Source organism: Loxodonta africana, chromosome 4 (genome assembly GCF_030014295.1).
Source record: "Loxodonta africana isolate mLoxAfr1 chromosome 4, mLoxAfr1.hap2, whole genome shotgun sequence".
Taxonomy (NCBI): Eukaryota; Metazoa; Chordata; class Mammalia; order Proboscidea; family Elephantidae; genus Loxodonta; species Loxodonta africana.
The window spans coordinates 168951817-168973605 of NC_087345.1; the positions used below are offsets into that span (position 1 = coordinate 168951817).

A 21789-nucleotide genomic window follows, 5' to 3' on the forward strand; every position below is an offset into this window, starting at 1 on the left:
TTTAAGACTTCTAGTTTTACCTGTTCTAAGGTATTTTGTTTCTAAACTTAAGCAATCTTAGCACTTTGTTTCATTATTACGTGGTGTAATTATTTTTTATCTACACTCAATCCTCAGTAATGTCACTCTCAACTTCTTCATGACAGATGACCTATAATAAATCATATTTTAAAAACCATGTAAATATGAGAATTTTATTTTTAGGATTTTTGTAATGCATTTTAAACACAATAATGTTTTTACCTTGTTGCTCTTTGTATTACCTGGCTTCTGTCATTTCTATGGACAAAGGGATGGCATCCCTAGGTTTTACTAAAGCTCTCAGATGATAGGGGACTTCATGTCCCTCAACAAATACTGTTCGAAAGAAAGTCATCTTTTTTCTTAATTCACAGTTTTTGTTTTTAGTCCAGTTTAAATAAGTTGAGTACTTTATAGATCCTTTTTCGAAAGGTTGAGGTTTTAAAAGATTGAATAGTTAGTAATTATGGCTTTGTAGAAGGAGCCCTGGTGGCATAACGGTTAAGTGCTGGGCTGCTAGCTGGAAAGACTGGCAGTTCGAACCCACTCAGCAGCTCCATGGGAGAAAGACTGGTGATCTGCTCCCATAAAGACTGAAAAAATTCATTGCCATCAAATAAATACCAACTCACAGTGACCCTATAGGACAGAGTAGAACTTCCCCTTAGGGTTTCCAAGGTGTGGCTGGTGGATTCAAACTGCTGACCTTTTGGCTAGTAGCTGAGCTCTTAACCACTGAGCAACCAGGGCTCCCTAGAAAACTCTATGGAGCATTTTCTGAGTCAGAACTGACTTGATAGCACAACAACAACATTGCTTTGCAGAAGCTAAAAATGAGTCATGTTCTAGAATAACCATTTAGTGGAATAGATGATGGTTTGGAAGTATCATTCTGACTACTGAAATAGAGACTGGGAGATAAGAAATGTTATATATATACATAGTGTTTTAGATACCTATAAAATCTGTATTATTTTATTGGCCGTAAGGCCTATATGTTGCTTCTGGTATCATTTCAAACTAGTATACCAATGCAGACTGCTAGACCTAGAACTTTGCCTGGTGGGTGAGATTTTCAAGGTAAAGGGATAAGGGAGATAAAAGTTTTAGTTTTTTTCTTTTTTCCTTTCTTTTTCTTTCACATCCTTCTTATCTCTTAAGCAGTGCTCTTCAAACTTTAATGTACATAAGAATCCTCTGAGTAGTTTGTTATATTATAGATTCCTTGTCCTCAACCCCAGAGTTTCTGAGTTAGTAGGTCTGGAGTAACCCATTGCCATTGAGTCGATTCCATCCCTTAGTCTGGGGTAGGACCTGCAAAATTTGCATTTCTGACAAGCTCCAGGTTGATGCTTATGCCCCTCACCTGCAGTCCACACTCAGAGCCACACCTGCCTGAAGAAGCTAGAGTTCTACCAGAATTCGTGCTGTGGGAAGGGGCTGATACTAGTCCCATTTCGCGTTTCCCCTTGTTTTTTGTCAGATAATTTTGTCTTCTAATAGAAGCCATTACATCGTTACTCCAAATTCTTATCTTGGCACTTGCTTTAACTTACTGACTATAAGCTCCACCCATCTACATCTCACACCTTTCTTCTCACCTCAGTGGAAAACACGTTCTTCTTGCCATCTAAGGGCCATTTCTGTACCTTTGCTCTGTATCATATCCCCTCCTACTCTTTAGGGAACTTCTTTTATACCCTGTAGATCCTATTCCCAACTGTTATCTCCTGGTTCTTCTCAAGCAATAAACATGTGCATATCATTTCTATTTTTTTTAAAAAATCATTTCCTTAATCTTATGAAACGCTCTATTGCCTTACCGTCCTTGTTCACTTTGTGGCCAGGCTTCCTGTTGTTTGAATTAATTCACATTAGTCAGGTTTCTGCCATACATGCCAACATGCCCTGGTTGCTAATTTAAGTGGATGCTTTACATTTTCTATCTCACTTGACTTCTCTACATCATTAAATAATATTGGCCACTCTGCCCTTGAAAATATTCCTTTAGCTTCCATTACACCATCCTTTTAATGGTTTCTTCTTTACCTCTTGGACCCCTTACAAGCTTCCATTATGAGTTTCTCTTCCTCTCTCGCTCCTTAAATTTGGCGTACAGCCCTAATTACTACTTCCTTGGTTTCAACCATAACTTATATGCTGATGACTCTCAATGTGTTATCTCCAAACTATCTCTCTCTTCTAAATTTTAATTGTCCTACTAAACATCTATTTTTACTTATTTGTAAATATACCATTATCTCTTTCTATTCCCCTGAAACCTCCCTTCCATATTTCTTATCTTGGTGAGTATCCCAAAACCATCCAGTCCAGAAACCCAGAGTCTTTCCATTCTTTTATTCCCCACATTCAGCTTTCAAGTCCTGTTGATTCTATTATCTCAATAGTTCTCAAATCATTCCTTCTCCTTTGTTCCACTAGTACATTATTGGTACATGCCGTCATTATTTCCACATCTTTGAATTAGGTTACACTCTTTTATTCTTTAAGTCTTAGTTCATATCATTTCCTCAAGGAAGCCTGCCTGTCCTGATGAAGCCTCAGCTAACCCCAGTATGGGTTAGATAACCCTTCAATGAGCTCCTACAGCATCCTATGCACATCTTTTTCATAACATTTACCAAACTACCCTATAATAATCTTACTTATCAGACTCCCTTGCTAGGCCTGTGAGGTTCTGGCAGACCAGGATTTTATCTTTACTCTCTAGTGTGTTAGCACAGTAAATGTTTACTAGATGTATGACTAACTCACTGAAAACAATTTAGTACCAAAACTTTTTAATTCTTTGCACATGGTCAAATCATTCCTATCCCATTTCTTCCCTGAATATAGAAAGCAGAATATGAATTGGAGAAATTTTCAAAAAAAATTATTTCCTATAATAACAATAGAAACCGTTTTAGAAAACCAGTATTTCTTCTGTTAACATGAAAACTTTGTTTATTTTTATAGTTCTTAACTAAATTTTGTTTTAAATTTGTAGTCTTTAGACAACTTTTCGTCAAACAGTGGGCCATTTCGATGTCACTTGAATGCTGATCCCAATCAGCGCTTGGAAAGTTCTGGTTTTCCCGAAGATGTTCAGGTGTCTCCTGCAAATGGCAACACTGGGGACATGCAGGTGGTAGCAGTCGAAGGAAAAGGTGAAGTAAAGCGTGGAGGAGAAGACGGCAGAAGCAATAGTGGAGCGCCACCCCATGAGAAACGGGGTGGAGAAAATGAGGAACTCTCTAATGTCAGAAGAGGGAGAGGTGTGTATTACTTTTTGTTTTTGCTCTCTCTGGGTATCTTTATAAGTTAATTGGCGAAACGAGGTATTCTAGATAGGGAAGCACTAGGACTGTGAATTTGCAAAGGGAATGTTAAAAATTATCCTTATATAACATCTAATAGTTTTTCTTTATGTCAGGTTCTCTCCTTTGAGTCCACTGGGCATAGTAGTGTATTCTCTAAAACAATAGAGGAAAACATTTCTAGTCCTACATCTTTTATGCAATTTTTTGAGGTCATCAAATTTATATTCTGTCACTCCTCTGAACATTCGCTTACCGAGTGCTCCAACTGTGCTGCTGTTTTTTTCCCCCATATAAGTAAAAATCTGAATTCTTTATCTCTTTTACATTTCCCTGCTTCAGTCAAAAGATGCCATTTCAAGGTGACAAATCAAGTAGTAGAGATATACCGATATACCAAACCCATTGCCATTGAGTCGATTCTGACTGATAGCAACCCTACAGGACAGAGTAGAACTGCCCCGTAGGGTTTCCAAGGAACACCTGGTGGATTCGAACTGCTGACCTTTTGGTTAGCAGCCGAACTGTTAACCACTACGCCACGCGGGTTTCCAGTAAAGATATAAGAACATTTAATAATAGAAAGGTAAACATTAAGAATAGTAATTTGATTAGGTAATAGAGAGAATGGAGTGCAAAAGTAAAGGAAATATATTAATTTCGACTTAGTGTAGGGAATGAATAGATACTATCTAAAAAAAAGAGAATGGTATTAGAGGAAATTATGGTTTTGACAATAACCATGTAAACAAAATGCATACCTTCCTCATTTATCAGAAAATACACATATGACACATTTTTTAAAAAAGCTATGCAAGGTCCCCAGTAGCTCCACCCTGCTAACTCAGAACTGAAGCCACTCCCGAAGTCTACCTTTCAGCTAAAGATTAGACAGGCCTATAAAACAAACAATAACACAGTGAGGAACTGCTTCTTAGTTCAGTCAAGTGTATGAGACCAAATGGGCAATACATGCCCAAAAGCAAAGACAAGAAGGCAGGAAGGAACAGGGACACTGGGTGAATGGACATGAGGAACCCAGGGTGGAAAGGGAAGGGGGGAGAGTGCTGACACATTGCGGGGATTGCAACCAATGTCACAAACCATTTGTGTATAAATTTTTGAGCAAGGAACTAATTTGCGCTGTAAACTTTCACCTAAAACACAGTAAAATTAAAAAAAAAAAGTTATGCAGACAAACCACATAGTAAAATATTTTTTAAAACTCATAAAACAAAAAGCTTAATATAAAAGACCTTAGACCAAATATATTTCTGATAGCAGTAAAACTAAGCAAACTGTACTCAGCTCTTTAAACAAAAAAGTGTTCATGTTGGTTTACAAAGCATTTCATGGTATAACATATAAAATACATATATATTTATATATATATCACATACATATGTGATTCAGAAAGGGGAAAATGAAAGGATAGACAAAAGTATATCAGGCAAACGCAAATTTTTTACAAAAGTTTGTAAACTTGATATTAGGTAAGATTAATTTCAAGGCAAGAAGAATTAAGACAAAGAGCCATTTATAATACTAAACTGTACAGTAAAGATGCAAAAAAGATTAGTATCTTTACAACAAAGAACATAACATCAACATCCCAAAGTAACAGGAGATAAAAGAAATAGAGAAAATCCTATTAACTGTACGTTTACATTTCCTATGACTAATGTGATTTTCTCTATTTTTCCTTACATCTCCTGTGAGCATAGTATACAAACAAAAAGTGAATGGTCTGTTTTGGAAGAACATACATCCCAGAAAACAGAACATTTTAGATAACTAATACTTCACATTCAAAGAAAAAGAATATAAACCCTTACAAATAAGAGATCAAAGTAGAGATGATAAGGCATCAAATTGACCTGAAAAAAGGAAATTGCATAGGTAAGGGAAAAATTGGGGGCATAAGTAATATTATTTACAAAACTTATAGATACATTGGAAACCCTGGTGGTGTAATGGCTAAGTGCTATGGCTGCTAACCAAAAGGTCGGTCATTCGAACCCATCAGTTGCTCCATGGGAGAGAGATGTGGCAGTCTGTTTCCATAAAGATTACAGCCTTGAAAACCCTATGGGGCAGTTCTCCTCTGTCCTTTTTTAGGGTCACAAAAAAAAAAAGAAAAATTTTTTTTTTTTTTTTATTAATCGGAATGGACTCGACAGCAGCGGGTTTTGTGGGTGCTGGGGATGCAGTAGTAAACAAGATAAAGTCCCTCCCGTGGAGCTTGCATTCTAGTAAAAGGGAACTGACAATGAATAAACAAACCGGATCTGTTTCAAATAGTGGTAAGCGCTCTGAAGAAAATAAAACAGGGTAGGCAATTGGATAGAGTGGCTAGAGGAAGGGGATTACCATAAGGTGGGAATAGTCTGATTAATCCTCTTCTTTGTGAAGGTTGGTTTGAAAGCTGTTTATTATATGTATGTAGTAAAATGAGCAGAAGCAGGAGTGGTTCTCTCAAGCCATCAGTACCCACTGACAGTCCATTACATAATAGCTCAAACTCGTAAGGATGTGGGAAAGAACTAAAGTTCAAGCTGGACTCCCTACTTTTTTCCCACAACGGTAGGTAGGGTAACATGGTGGCACCTTTTATAAACAATATAAAAATATTTCAGCCTTTCTGGAAATTAACATGGCAACACTCAGTAGGAACCCGACAAAGCTTTTATCTTGGAATCTGTCCTAGTGAAATCAGCAGAAATTTGGTTACAGGTTGATGTACAGAGACATTCATTGTGAGGTTACTTGAAATAGCAAAGATTTGGAACCATCCTAACTATCCAAAAAGTAGAAAATAGTTGAGTAATTTACCTTATGGCCATATTAAGGAATTTATATAGCCATTTATCTGTTTGAGGGATAAAAATTGATGCAGATAAATATTCATAAAATGATTTAAAAAGCAGGACAGAAAATCATATATAAAGTGTCATACCAGTTCTGTAAGCACTGGTGGTACAATGGTTAAGCCCTAGGCTGCTAGGATGCTAACCAAAAGGTTGGCGGCTCAGACCTACCCAGCACCTCTGTGGGAGAAAGACCTGGTGATCTGCTCTTGCAAAGATTAAAAGATTACAACCTAGAAAACCCTATAGGGTAGTTCTGCTCTGTCGCATGGGGTCGTTATGAGTTGAAAATGCACTCGTCAGTGTACAACAGCAAAAATATACATGTAGGAAAAAATGGATGGCTATATAACAAAAAATTAGTAGTACTGAGATTTCAATATCTCTCTAAATAACATAGAATTTATGATAAGAAAAGTGTATTTAAGAAACTTTTTAGTAAACTGTCCTGGAAGATTTTACTTTAAGAATAATTTAAAAGGTGCTCAGGCTTGTCATGCACAAACTCGTTTAGTTTATTGCAAGGTAGTCATGACAAGGCACGCAGGTATGACCTCAAGATATTCATTTTACCATTGGAGAACCTGAATTAACAATTATCATGTTAGTTTATGTTACAGTCCAAATCTGTAGACTTTAGGCTTTACCTTTAATGAGTGGTCTCGAGGAGGAGACTTGACCACCCCTCAAACTCAGGAGGTCCCCTGTCCCTAGGGTTCAAGGTTGGTTGTGGCGCACAGTGTCTCACCAGCCGTCTCAGTCTTCAGATGGAGACTCAGATCTTTTACTTCTCTCTAATTCCCCCCAAATGAGCAGAAATCCATAAGTTTATATACCCTGTGTGCTGTCATGTTCAACTATAATCGGATGCTTTTTTGCCAGCTCAGAGCATTGTTCTATGACATACTTACGTTTTGCTAATTTATAAAGATTTGAATTATTGCCAATTAGGACATGACATATTTATGTTCTTGTCACTACATGAAGTTTCAAGGCCAAAGTAATTAATTAAAGTTACAGGAATTGTTTAGTGACATCTTTATTTATTTTTTTTACTTTATAGAGATTTGATGTTTTATCTCGTTATCATAGAATGCAGGTGCACAGCCCAATTTCAGAAAGGTGTTTACAACCCACTTCACATACTTTTATCATCTGTTCTCAAGGTTAGGACAACTTTCAACAACTTATAGGTAACGGTTAGAGAGCATTATAGAAATATATATGTTTCTAAGTTCAGGTATTCTCTATTTAGAATTTCACATTATAAGTGACTTAGACTTAGATGTTTAAAAGAATTGTAAAAACTTCATAACAGTGTAAAAGCATTATAGAGGCATACATAATAGTGACTTCCACTATGTGTTTTAAGAACATTACAGAATCAGATGTGATTTGCGAGCATACAGAGAGCATACGTAACATAAAATTACACTGTAATGAAACCAAAAATGACCAAAAAGGAAAACATAGCTATTTAGCAGCCTTAATACTGTAACGAAACAACCTTCAATTTTTTAAAATTTTATTACCATATTAGTAAAGAATTTCTAAGCATGTACCCCTAACAAGTGTATTATTACTGAATTATATGTATATAGTGAGGTACTAGTATGGTAAAAAATATAAAACCTTATCAATAAAAAAATTTAAATATATCAATATAAACAGACATTTATGTATTTACTTCATTTATCCAGTACATTATTTTGTGTACTCCTTGATTGCTTACACTTTGTTTTGGAGATCTAGATCTCAAGATCTCAAAGAAATAGCAGGAAGAGATAAATGAATAAAGTACATTGTTTCTACTTTCCAAAAATTATTTAAGACTAACTTATTTTGGTCCCTGTAAATAGGGCACAGGATGCAACATTTGGGTGAAGGAGCCAAAGGTCGGCAAGTGGGAAGTGGAGGTGACGGAGAACGCTGGGGCTCCGACAGAGGGTCGAGAGGCGGCCTCAACGAGCAGATTGCTCTGGTGCTCATGAGACTGCAGGAAGACATGCAGCACGTCCTCCAGAGACTTCATAAACTGGAAACACTGGCTGCTTCGCAAGTAAGCTTCTTCATTTGCCTTATCTTCTCCCAGTTGTTGATCCTGTAAATTAGTGTATGATCTTATCAATCAGATTTTCACAAGTCAGTGTATTTTAATGATTCTTTTTTTTAAATAAAAAGGACCCGTTTTTTAAACTGTTATTTTTTAAGATTGCCTTAAAAGCCAAATACCTAGCATTTAAGATAATGTATATTTTTCAGAGTATAAAATTGGCTCTGCTATTTTGGAGATGGGTGTAGGGTGCTTGCTATTAGCGGAAGAGCGGTTAAATAGTGCAATTTGAGGAATTAATGGCCTAGAGTTCATAATTAGTCATTCTTTTGTAGTAAGCATTTTCTTCCTTTTAAAATGCTGGTAGAGGGAATACTTTGTTACTAATTCTTTAAAGACCAGATGATACAACTATTATTCAAATTTATGCACCAAACACTAATGCCAAAGATGAAGAAATTGAAGATTTGTACCAACTTCCACAGTCTGAAATTGATCAAACATGCAGTCAAGATGCACTGATGATTGGAATGCAAAAGTTGGAAACGAAGAATGATTGGAGGTTGGAAAATATGGCCTTCATAGTAGAAACGATGCCAGAGATCACATGGTAGAGTTTTGTAAGATCAATGATTTATTCATTGCAAATACCATTTTTCAACAACATAAACGGTGACTATATATGTATGGACTTTGCCAGATGGAATACACAGAAGTCAAATCAACTACATCTGTGGAAAGAGACAATGGAGAAGCTCAATATTATCAGTCAGAACACGACCAGGGACGACTTTTGGAACAGACCATTAATTATACATAAATACAGTGGCTATGAGTAGGAATCCACTCAACGGCACCTAGCAACAACAGCAACTAATTCTTTAGTATAACCAGAAAGGAATCTAAAGTTATAGTTTGGCCTCCATTTTCCTGAAAGATCCAAGAGTATTCAACTTTTTGAAAAGGCAGTACAGCTAGTTAGTTGCAGAAACTTGAGCAGAACCCAGATGCTTGTGTCCTGGTCTAGCGCTCCTTGTACTATGTTAGACTGCTTTCGTGTGTTGACAAAAGCTAGGCAGTTGGCTGTGGAGGAGATACTAAAAGAAGGGAAAAGCATTCAAAGGAAAAGAAAAATCAGGTAGGTTCACAGTTTGGTCTGGGCTGTGACAATGTTTGGAGTTATTTGCAGAGGCTTCCAAGGCTACTAGTGATCTTCCCCATTTGTCCCCTGACTTGTCTCTCCTTGAGTGACATTGACTGTGACATAGGCTCAAACATGTCACAACATCTCATTACCGTGCCATAACAGATATAAAGGATTTGTAGGGATTAATCAAAGAAAATATGTCCCATCCTCAGTGTGCTTCCATTGCAAGATGAACACATTAAATATAACCCCTAAAAAACAAACCCAATGCCACTGGGTCCATTCCAACTCATAGCGACCCTAAAAGACAGAGTAGAACTGCCCCAAAGGGTTTCCAAGTCAGATTACCACATCTTTCTCTGCCGAGCTGATGGTGGGTTTGAACTGCCGACCTTTTGGTTAGCAGCCAAGCTGTTAACCAGTACGCCACAGGGCTCCTGTCATTAAATATAGACTCACATAAAGAAAGTGATAATGTAGGCTTTCTAAACAGTAACTTACTCAAGTTATCTCAAAGCTTCTCCATTACATTTTAGGATCAATTAGAATGTGAATTCTTAGGCTTTAGGGAGTCTATGAAAACCCTAAAATAATATGTAAACTTTCACATGATGTTGCATCTTTGAAGGGAAAGGGTTTATTGCCTTTATCAAATCCTCAACAAAGAGGTTGCAAAAGAGGTTAAGAACAGTGTCTTAAATGACATTAACTTGTTTATACAGGTAAATGTAGGTTGTTGATATGAAATAAACAATTTCACTTGTATCTTTTAATAATAAAATTCTACTATTTTCTGTTTAAGAAATGAAAAGTATTTAAGGTCCATGATCCCATCAGGACTATCCCTAAAAAAAATAAAATAAAATAAGTAATACAGAATTATCTTAAAGAAAGCAAAACAGAGCTAATGTGTAGGAAACCTCATTTGTTAGTTGAGTATTAAACATTGTTATTGCTGGCAGTCTATTTTTTTTGTTCTGTATTTTTTTTAAAGAGTACTTTGTATATATTCACTGTCTTTGATGGCACTAGAAGTCTGCTAAAATTCCTTTGATTTTTTTAAAGTTTACTTTTTCCCTCTTGTCTCATGTAAAAGAAATTAAAAAAAATTCTGATGTGTTAAAGACTTTTTTTCCTTAAGGCTTGCATAATTCATTCGGGTGACTCATAAAAGAAATAAATTGATAGTAGAACAGTAATGACATAGAACCGAAGGAAACTTGGTTCAACACCTTTACAGATGAAAAAACTGAGATTCTGAGAGGGAACATTAATCTGGCAGCACAGCCAGGACTATAACTAAGGTCTCCTGATTTCTAAAATAATACGCTTTCTACCACAGTAAGGCACCTGAGATATCTTATAAAATGGTTCCTTAGATTTACTCATTCAGTAAATATTTGTTGAACAGCTATGTCCCAGGTACTTTTCTAGGCAAAAGATACAAATGTGAAAAGGCAGCTAGTATAGTGTAGCAAACCTGGGAGTAAACTGCAGGTTCAAATCTGGGCTCCGCCTCTCACTAACATTGCGATTAGACTCTTCACTTCTCTGTCCCTCAGTTTCCTTATCTACAAGATGAAAATATTAATAGTGCCTGCCTCTGGAGCTATTCAGTGGATTAAATAGTGTTTAGTACAGCGCCTACAACACAGTAGGCCTGAAGTAATAGATGAGATGATAACAACGATGATGTTGGTGAGGGTAAGACAGCTTGGTTCCTTCCCTCAGGAGGCTCACTGCCTTGGAGAGGGCCTAATTTAAGTAAGTCTCTGTTTTTTATATTCTTTTGCAATGGTTACCATTGTATGAGATTTTTTTCTCTCAAATCGAATTTTTTAAAATTTAGTGACTATATTTCTCTGGCCACAGAATAACAAAATGATTGGATTTGGGTTATGTATGTGTGTATATACACGTCTGCATGCATATGTGTTCACATTACAATAGTAAGAGCTGTTTGGCATATATGAATAAATATCTTTTAAGCAAAAAAACTATCATGCTATTTATACAGGTAGTATTAGTTACTTCTTAGCTGTAAGCAGGAGTCTTTTGGGTTCTTTATTTGCCCTTTCAGACCATTTGTTACTTTGTAAAATCCATTTATAGTTCCATGTAATAGCTTGATTTGACCTTAGCATTTGTTAGTAGCTGCTGGGGAGAAGTAGCGTCTTTCACATTTGGGTTTGGTCACCTTGAGTTCCATTCAAAAGTACACTGACTAATGTGACCTGGATAAGTCATTAGATACCAGGGAGCCCAATTTTGTAAATGAATTCTTTATTCCATTTAGTCTGGAAAAATGCCACAAGGTAAATCTCTTGGTTGAATATTATTATGCCTACAAGGCACTATTACAACGTGTAGCATAAGAATAATTACCACGTATTGATTCCTTGGGCAGTTGGGAGTACACAGCTTCAGTATACTAGAACTGTAACGTGTCTATTAATACCTTAAGTGAATCTAAGGACTAATGCAATATCCAGAGGTGACTAATTTATTTTTACCTATAACCTGTAGTTATATTGGTGTCCCTGAAATCCTCTTGACTGCCAAATAATTTTAAATAGATATTGAAAAGCCCTTGCTCCTCCTTTCCTGTTGTTCTCACTCTACTTCAGCACACCAGCTCCTTGCTCTTCCTTAAACTTGCCAGTAGGGCCCCTACCACCCCAGTCTCTTGGGATTGCTATTCTCTCTGTGCAGAAGGCTATACCCCCGGTTAGTCACACAGTTTAACAGTTTTTCATTGTTGAGGTTTTTGCCTAAGTGTCAGTGAAGCCTTCCTGACCACCCTATTTAAAATCTCAAGCTCCCCCCTCGCTGGCATACCTCATCCCTCTTCCCTATTTTATTTTTCTTTGTAGCATTTATCATCACCTGACATACTGTAGGTTTTACTGATTTGTTATTACCTGTACTGCTCCACTAAGGAGCCCTGGTGGTGTAGTTGTTAAGCACTCGGCTGCTAACCGAAAGGTCGGCAGTTCAAATCTACTAGCACCTCCGGGGGAGAAACCTATGGCAATCTGTTTCTGTAAACATTACAGCCTTAGAGACCCTATGGGGCAGTTTTATTCTTTCCTGTAGGGTCTCTGGAAACCCTGGTGGCGTAGTGGTTAAGTGCTACGGCTCCTAGCCAAAAGGTCGGCAGTTTGAATCCATCAGGAGCTCCTTGGAAACCTTATGGGGCAGTTCTACTGTGTACTGTAGAGTCGCTATGAGTCAGAATTGACTCGACAGGAGTGGGTTTGGTTTGGTTTGATAGGGTCTCTATGAGTCAGAATTGAAAGCAACAGGTTTGGTTTGGTTTTTTATCCTTCTACTAGAATATAAGCTCCATCGGGCCAGGAGTTTTTGTCATTTTGCTTCCTGCTGTATCCCTGGTGCCCAGAAATAGTGACTTGTACATAATAGGCATTCAGAAAATATTTGTTGAATGATTGAATGAAAGATCTCATTAATCTTCATAGCATTTCTCTGAGATTATAATGTATGAAAAAACTGGAGTAATACATTTCTAATAACAAACCAAAAACTTGTGTTTGGAATGAGCCAAATTGGAAGCCAGAGTTTCCTAAATTATTCTGAAAATATTCTGCTTAGTTTATGCTACTTCTCATTTAAAAACCTACACTAATCATTCCTTTCTGTATCTTATACCTCCTCTGCTATAACTTATCATGAATTTCCCAGATTATGGCACATAATTTTTATAGCTTTATTTAATAATCAAGACTGCAGTCCTCAAATGTGTTTGTAAATGGGTAATTTCTATGGAAACAAAGGAATTAAGAAAAGTTGAGTGAGAAATTTAATAAGAATATGAAAGCAGTAAGAGTTTAGATTAATTTGAGGCCTTATTTAGATAACTTTGTATAATTTGAACTATAAAATATAAAGTGGCAAAAGTATTTATTGGACTAGCCATTTTAGGGATCTTGTCTTTTGGTTGGTATGGATTTCAGAATAATTGAAGCAGAATTTTCAGAAAAAGAGAGAATAAAGTAATATTTAGAAATAGAAAAATTAATGTTTTTTAATTTTTATTTCTTTCATTTGTATTTATAGGCAAAATCATCAGCATTACAGACTAGTAGTCAGCCCTCCTCACCGGTAAGAGATTTTTTCTAAATGCCGGGGTTTCGGATAAGTTACAGCTAATTCAGATTATATGTGACCCTTAAAGCATTCCTAATGAATCCACCCTTTAGAGCTTAGAGGTTAAAAAATAATTTTTGTGTTTATTGAAGTCTGAAGTACTCCAGAAAGTCTACTTACTGAATTATGCTTTCCAATGCAGAATATCTCCCTCCCTTTAGTAGGAGTGAGATTTGTTATTATTTATATGTTTTTATAATTATGAATCAGATATGTTTTTGTGCTTAGACATACAATATAGGCTAGATTGGTAACCAGCTTATTTTATTTTCGCAGAGACCATGTTGGTGGCCATTTGAGATGTCTCCGGGTACATTAACTTTTGCTATTATATGGCCTTTTATTGCCCAGTGGTTGGTGCATATATATTATCAAAGAAGGAGAAGGTAATACTATTTGCCAAGTTGTACAATTCAGAATGGTATCTAAAGGCTTATAATCTATACACAGTAGCTACAGCTTTCAGCAGCAGTTAGCGGGTAGGTTTGTTTTATAGATACATTGTCATAACTGAGCATTCTGTGCTGACCCTGAGGCTGAAACTACCTCGGAAGTGATATCTCCTGGATTAGTAGGGACTTGTTAGACTTGAACAACTTTTACCTGAGAACATCTGACTGAACAAGAAAATGACTGCATTTCTTATATTTTATGACTTATGAGGAAAAAATGTTCTAAAAGTATGATGTTTATTTTTAGGCCTTTTGCTAATATTAAAAGAAAACATAGAATCAATCTAAGAATGTCTGCATGCTTTTCTGTACCTTTGAAATATAGACATTGACATTTCAGAAAATTTTCAGTCCAGTAATTAGGGATTACTCTAATTGAGGTCCTGTTTGGGATGCCAGGAAATAACCTCAGATAGGTCTGACAATAGACTGTGATCCCTCAAGGTGCCTGGAGACTGTCTGGATTAGAATTAATCTGAGGCCAAAACTCATGGGTTCAAAAAAATCCATACAGCGTTCTTTATGGACACTATGTACACTGAAACGCTTTCCGTGCATGGGCAGATTTTTTATCATTGTTTACCTATCTGTTGATCTCACTTTCTCAGTGTTTCATACCATTTTCCATTAAGTAACGACAGATGGGGAGAAGATACAGGGCACTTGCTACTAAGCTTTTAACTGCTCTCTTAAATATGTGCAATAGAAACACATTTTTAAAAATCTACAAGTTTAGATATTTACGAGTATGTTTTTCCTGTACCAGAGAACCCAAGTTACTAATACCTAAGCTGGATAACAAAAGCAGAAACTGAACATTTTATCCTTCTGTATGTAAAAGGGATAAGTGGCACTCTAGTATAAGTGCCCCAAGTATTCTGTTAGTAACCTGGAGCCATTGAGTCGATTCCAACTCAGGACAACCCCATGCGTTACACAGTAGAACTGGTCCGTAGGCTTTTCTTGGCTGTATCCTTTACAGAAGCAGATTGCCAGGCCTTTCTTCTGCCATGTGTTGGATGGGTTTGAACCACCAACCTTTAGATGAATACTCAGCATGAACAATTTGTACCACCCAGGAACCTATACTACTAATAGATCAACTATTAGTAGATAAACTAAACATATCTGATATTTTGGGTGGATCATTTCAGTCATTCTTGTTCTTTGTTTATATTAAGGTAGCTCATCAATAAATAAGTTTTGTAAAGCCAAAAAACAAAAAAATCTAGAAGATATGAGTGGAAGAATATTCATTTAAATTATTTATTAAAGCTATTTGTTAATTTCAGCACTTGAAGCTTGATCTTTCCTATTGGACTATAAGTCACATGAAGTAATTTCGTAATGACAATTTCTAAGGTGTTATTTTGAATATCAGTATTGTTAACTATATTATCATTCAGAGAATTCTTTGGTATGAATTTGTTTTATATTTAGGTTGCATTTATACTCATAGAAGTTTGTTTTTTATTTCCTTTTTAAAGAAAACTGAACTGAAGAAAATGGTGTTTAACTCAAGAGGGCTACTGGGCCTGGATGATCTGGGAATGAAATGGATTGTGAATTCACAAGAAAGGCTTAGTTTGTGATGATTATTACATCTTTTCTGTTGTCCAGTAGTTTGTGTACATATATATATATTTCACACTACGCAAATAATATTTTAAGGACTAATTTTGCTGATACTTGAATAATCAATCTTAAGTATGTTATAAGTAGCATACATAGATTTACCCTACCCTTAAACTTGAAGGACATTATTATTGTTTGGTAATACATTTACCTGATTATCTCCTATATGGAAATATTAGCTACTTTCCAAGGTAATAATGAGATCAGATTTATAAGTGGGTATTATTTTAATTTCCTAAATTAAATATGAGAAAGGATGCAAACCAGGAGTGAATTTCAAATGAGATTAAATTGACTTTATATCTTAGTCACTGAATTGCCATGCCAAGGAATAGAAAACTGCTGGAAGAATCTTCTCCATAGTTCACTTTGTGGGCTGCCCAGAGTACTTCATTTCCATAATCCTTCTTGGACATTCACAACTCTGACTCTGGCATGCAGGCATCACTACTAGAAAGCAGAGCCCTATGTACTAGGCTTAGGTTTTATAGATGAGTCACCACTACAGACATAACCTGCTGATGGAAATGGAGAATGGAGTTAATGTAGGTGTAAAAGTGTATTCTGAGCTTGCAAACCATTAATAAGGTTTTTATTCAGTGATACGCATTTATTTCTTAGTAATCATTTTTCTTTAACTGAGGATATCAGTATCTGCTTCATAGGGTGCTTTGAAATATACAATAAAAACTTATTTATACTGTTTTTACAAAAGTCAAAAAGAATATACATGAAGATCACTTTTCTGCAACTGGAAAACTACACAGACTAGACTTCTAACCTCTTAGTGCCTCAGTTTTTCCTTCGGGATATAATATTTGAGATATACCTACTTCACAGGGGTACTGGAAGGATTTGCCAAGCTAGCAGGCCAGAAGCTTCCATATGAATAAAGCATACCCAACTAATGGAAATTTAAGTCCCTTCCCTCTCCACCCCCACATTTAGATTAAGACGACTTTGATTTAGATCCTTGAAGACCTTGTTTAGAAAATTATTCTTCCTGTATACCTTATAAAACTCCCTGCTCACTTAGATGTATCTTGTGCTTTAAAGATTTCTCTGATCCAAAGGCTTTATAGCAAATAATTTTCAAGCATTCTTGATAATGTACAGTGTTGGGTTTAGCATCATGTGTTCAGGGTATTTTAAATAAGAGTAAAATAAGTAACCAATCCCTAGTATATAGGGAGGTTCTTTGCCTGAGGAAAAAAGTGTGAGAATACATGCTTTTCCCAAGGCTCTTTTTTTCTCATTTTTTCTTTAATGTAACTTGATTTTTATTTTTTAATACCATTTGATTAAAATTTCTGTCTAAAGGGATCTACTGATACTTGCTTTTTAAAAACTGTCCTCTACTTATTAAGAAAAAAAATTAAGCAAGTAACTGAATTGTACGTAAAAAATAACGTTTATTCCTGTGGATCAGGCATTATTTTCAAAAATTAGCTATCTATCTGGTATCAGAAGATGGTGGCTCTTCTCTTAGTATATAAATAAAGTACAGATTCGGGATGTAAGCAGTTGTAATTCATTAAAAGCAGTTCGGGGTAACAAACTCTAGGGATAACTGTTTGTATCTGTTCCAAAGTCTTATTTATAGTTTGAAAAGCACTTTGCACACAGTTCTTGTATATAAAAATAAAGATATAATTATAGGGAATAGTGTTACTGCTTTGGTTAACAAGTACATTTTAAATTTTAAATTGACAGCTATGGTATTTTTTTAATGATCTACTTCTTTTTTGTTTCTTTAATGTAAAACTAACAAAAATAAAAGATTAATGAGAAATGATATGGTTTTTATTATTTGTTGCTCTTAGAAGTATGTTTTGATTATGTACTAAGAATTAAATGAGAATAAATAGTAGGAATTCATATCTTCTTTTTTGAGGGGTTTCATGAAGGAAAATATCTACGATTTTCACCTAGAAGTCTCCAACTGGCTTCTTGATTGTTTATTCGGATGTCTTAACTGACATCTAAAACTGAGTATGTCTACCCATTATGTCCCCCAACCCTCCACTTCTGGATATACCACCACAATTGACCTAGATGCCTAAGCCAGAAATTATGTATCAAACTTGGTTCCTCCTTACTCTCAACCTCCATGTCAATCCATCAGTAAATCCCACTGATTCTACCTCTACAATATACCTTGAGTCCATTTGTGCTCCCTCCTTTAAATATTGCCCAATCCAACCCATCTTCCAGTTTTAAGAATAACTCATCCATGGCTGAAGAGGACACACTTTGCGAGGCCGAACATGAGCGCCCTCATGTGGCCGTTAGTTCACTACAGTTTGCATTCTTGTGGAAGCCCCTGGCATGGAGCCACAATTGCCCACCACCACTGTAAAACCTCTGCCCTCCCACTGTGGGATGCAGAGATCTGTTCTGATTCTGCTGCCACCCAGGACTTGGCCTTGTATATAAGTCTCCTAATACTCCTTTGCTACCACACTGGAGTTGCCTACCTCTTTCTTTGGGGTCTCTTGGCACCCTCCATTTTTGGAGACAAGTTTCACAATTACTGGCCCATATCTGAACAATCACTGACTTGGTATTAACTGAAAGGAGCCCTATGAAAACAGTAAATGTTTGCACTCTCTCCTGGATTCTGAGCATGTTTATTATTGGCTAAAAGTAAGAGGGTTCTTTCTGGTAAGTAGACCAATTGCATCTGAATGCTTTTCAAGATGTTTTGGAGCATAATGGCAAAGTTTTCTATAGTGACCATTTCCCAAACCCAAAATTAAGACACGTGTTCCAAGAAGTTGCAGGCCACTTAGGGTCCAATTATCATTTATTAAACACCTTTTTGTTTGCTATGCGCTTCACCTTATTTAATTCTAACAGACCAAGGCATATGGATACCTCTTCAAACGTTTTCTGTATTAACATTTAGTAGGGATGAAAATTATTTCCTATTAATAAAAATTATATATAGCAACAGATGCACTTTAATTTCTACTGGCAGAGGCAGTCAGTGTTCTTTAAAGACGTGTACACACACATACACACAAACTGTCAAAACCATTCCCATTTTCCCATTATTCTTGTCCCCTTTAGGTTTTCCTTACCAATACCTGAATCCACATCATCCTGAGAGGTGTATTAGGTTATTTAAATTTGGATAATAAATCACTTGTTTGCAATCAACATCATTATGGTATGCTTTACCTGGCTGCAGAATTTCAGGGGACTGTAGCTTCTTCACATGCTAGATGTATAACAGCAAACTGTTTTTTGACCTCCACTCAGGAGCACTGTCTCCTGCATTGGGAATAGTCTCGTACATTTTCTCTGTTTAATCAGTAATGTTTCAAGTCCCTGATACGATTGGTATTCTGGGAAGCCACTCTGCTTGTTCCTTAATCTGGCTATACTTATTCCAACTTTCCAAAGTTACCTTTATTATTTCCATTATACAGGTGAACAATCAGTAGCTCAGAATTCTCTGAATGATGCTGACAGATGATCTACCTGAAATATGTTACAACTGTATTTATTAAGCACAGTAAATTATTTTTTGTTTTTTAAGGATTAGGCCATCTCTGATAATGTCACGTATGTTTAAAACATCACATTTTTCTACTAATATTGAACAAGCTATTAAGAGTGCTATAATTAAGCTTTCCAGTAACATTTTAAACAAATACTATTATAGAGAAAGGCCAGAAACTGTCATGGTAGCAAAATTTCATATTCAACCGTATTCATAGTAAAGTAAGTTAAAACACACTTAGACCTTTTGTTTATTCTTCATTCCCAGAGGAGTTACACAACTGAGTGAAGGAATTTTCTGGCAACATTTTTGAGACCTTAGTTTTACCACAAATGCAGCCTTAAGTGACTGCCCTTGAGAGTATAGCTTTTGCAGACAATCGTGTGCAAATAAATCACAATCAAGAGAAACTGTATAGTATTTGTTATTTTAACACCAGACAAATCTAGAAATGGACAGAAATCAGTGGACAAGGAGAAAGAAAATGAAGTGCACTCATGCTCGCTCGCTCTCTAAAGCGATAGTGTCATTCTAGTTTAATGATGCATTCATTTTCATAAAGTGCAACAGAAAATAAATAAGATGTAAAAAGCTTTGAAGATCTATATACAGTTCTGAGATTAAGACAAATTACTGATGACATTCTTTATAGCTTCTGAAGTTGGTGGTAGATTTAACACATTGAAAGCTCACTGACCCGGGTAAAATAATTTATTTTCCTTAGGTCAGTCCAGCATTGAGGAGTATGGACCTACGCAGACTTATCCTACAACATAAGGGTAGGCTAAGAAGAAAATGTATGTGCTATAGACTAAACCCAGATACAGTCAGGTGCTGAGCGTTGTTTCGGGCTTCAAAGTAGGATGTATCTGTTTCATCGGCTGGTTGGGGTATGAAAGGCATAGTCTGATGCTGCAGATTTTCCCAGTCTACATCGCCGAAGAGAGGGTGATGTTTCAGCTCTTCGGGAAAAAAGAAACAGAATGTCATGACACCGTTACCCAAGTATTGCTTCATAGGGATTGAAGACAGTGTTTCATGTACACATATATCTCAACCTACTTTATTATGTTTCAGGCATTTGTTGAATGTCTACTAGACCACATGCTTCACAAAGGCGCACACTGGGTTGTTTTGTATATCACCTTGAACGTGAAATGTGCTTGGATTTGTATTTGTTAAATTTGTGAATGATTCTCCTTAATAGAAGCCTGGCTTTCTCACTGCCTGCATTTTCTCACACAATTCCTGACTCAATGAAAGAAGTTTGGCTTACTGTTTGCTCTCCAAGGCAGCTTCCTTATCACTAATCTTCCATAATTACGGCTGCATTTTTCCTCCAGTTCTTGCCACCTGTTTATATCACTGCAATCCTAGATAACTTTAGCATGAAGCTCATTTTCTACTCCTTCGTTTTCCTCCCTGTGCTTGATGCTTATCTTTCATGCATATAGACTGATGATACTTCTGACACATTCTCTTCATGGTTCTTTGACTTCCTTGATTTCATTGGCTTAAATCTCCACAACACATTGACTATGTAGCGGTATGACTACATCCTGGATCTTGTTATCACGGTATTGCTACACTTAAAAGATCTCAAACTTTGCCCTCCTATTTAACATTTATTGTTACCTGTCATCTTCCCTCTCTGATCCTACTAAAATGGAAGTATGCTCTTTGACCACACCCTGCTATTTAGTTGCTAGGCATAACTTCCCCTATCCTTAACCCTTCACTTCATAAAGAAACAATAACGGTTCTTGAGAGGCAAACTAAACTTCAGAATCATCAAACAATGAAGGGACAATTAAGGCAATAAATAGCTCAAAAAGAAGTAAGCAAATTTAAGAAAAATACTGGGAGAAGACTACACAGACAGGAAAGAATTATGTGTTTGTGTGTGTCTGTACTGGGGGAGATGGGTTAGGAGATTAATATGTCGCTGAATTGTTTTTTCACTGAACTAAGAGACTGATAGGAAAAGGGATAAAATAGCAAAAATAACTCACATTCAGAGAATTCATTTCTCTATTAATTGTTGTAGTAACTCAGCATGAATTAATTTAAAAATTACTTTAGGACGGAGGTTCTCAATTGGCATAATTTTGCCCCCAAAGACATTTGCCAATGTCTATAGACACTTTTGGTTGTCACAACTGGGGGAAGGTGCTACTGGTGTCTATGGGGCAGAGGCCAGGGATGCTGCTGAACATCTTATAATGCACAGGATGGCCCCCCGCTTATACAATGTAAGTGAGGACAGAAGAGAAACATTTTTTTCTTATGTTTTGCTGATTTTCCCCACATTGTGTATTGCTTTTCCCTTCAACAATATTAACGTGTCTTTTATCTATTTGGTAATTTTCCTACATTCCCCTTCCCATCCCTGATGATCATCAAATAATTTTTTTTTTCTGTTTACACACAGAAAACCTTATGTCTTTATAATAGCAGTCTCATACAATATTTGCCCTTTTGTGATTGACTTATCTCACTCAGCATAATGTCCTCCAAATTCATCCTTGTTTTGAGATGTTTCGCAAATCAGTCATTATTCTTTATTGTTGTGTTGTGTAGTATTCCATTGTGTGTATGTACCACAGCTTGTTAATCCATTCA

General features: G+C 36.2%; 2 protein-coding genes across 8 annotated transcripts in view; one reads left to right on the plus strand and one right to left on the minus strand.

Moving 5' to 3' along the window:
- The window catches only part of ACBD5 (acyl-CoA binding domain containing 5), a 71487-nt gene extending 54055 nt beyond the window's left edge, over window positions 1–17432 (plus strand). For 3 of the 6 annotated variants that reach the window (XM_010590661.3, XM_010590660.3, XM_023548849.2), the window contains 5 exons: window positions 3029–3296; window positions 8065–8264; window positions 13483–13527; window positions 13849–13958; window positions 15512–17430. In XM_010590661.3, the coding sequence (XP_010588963.2) occupies window positions 3029–3296; window positions 8065–8264; window positions 13483–13527; window positions 13849–13958; window positions 15512–15524 (636 nt within the window). In that variant the 3' untranslated portion in view covers window positions 15525–17430. Of the gene's footprint in view, window positions 1–3028; window positions 3297–8064; window positions 8265–13482; window positions 13528–13848; window positions 13959–15511 lie in introns of all 6 variants that reach the window. The other 3 variants (XM_023548848.2, XM_010590658.3, XM_010590659.3) reach the window with 3 other exon arrangements.
- Window positions 17433–18281: 849 nt separating this feature from the next.
- The window catches only part of MASTL (microtubule associated serine/threonine kinase like), a 33932-nt gene continuing 30424 nt past the window's right edge, over window positions 18282–21789 (minus strand). For both annotated transcript variants that reach the window (XM_010590657.3, XM_003410533.4), the window contains exon 12: window positions 18282–20129. In XM_010590657.3, coding sequence (XP_010588959.1) covers window positions 19972–20129 — 158 coding nt within the window. In that variant the 3' untranslated portion in view covers window positions 18282–19971. The remainder of the gene's footprint in view (window positions 20130–21789) is intronic.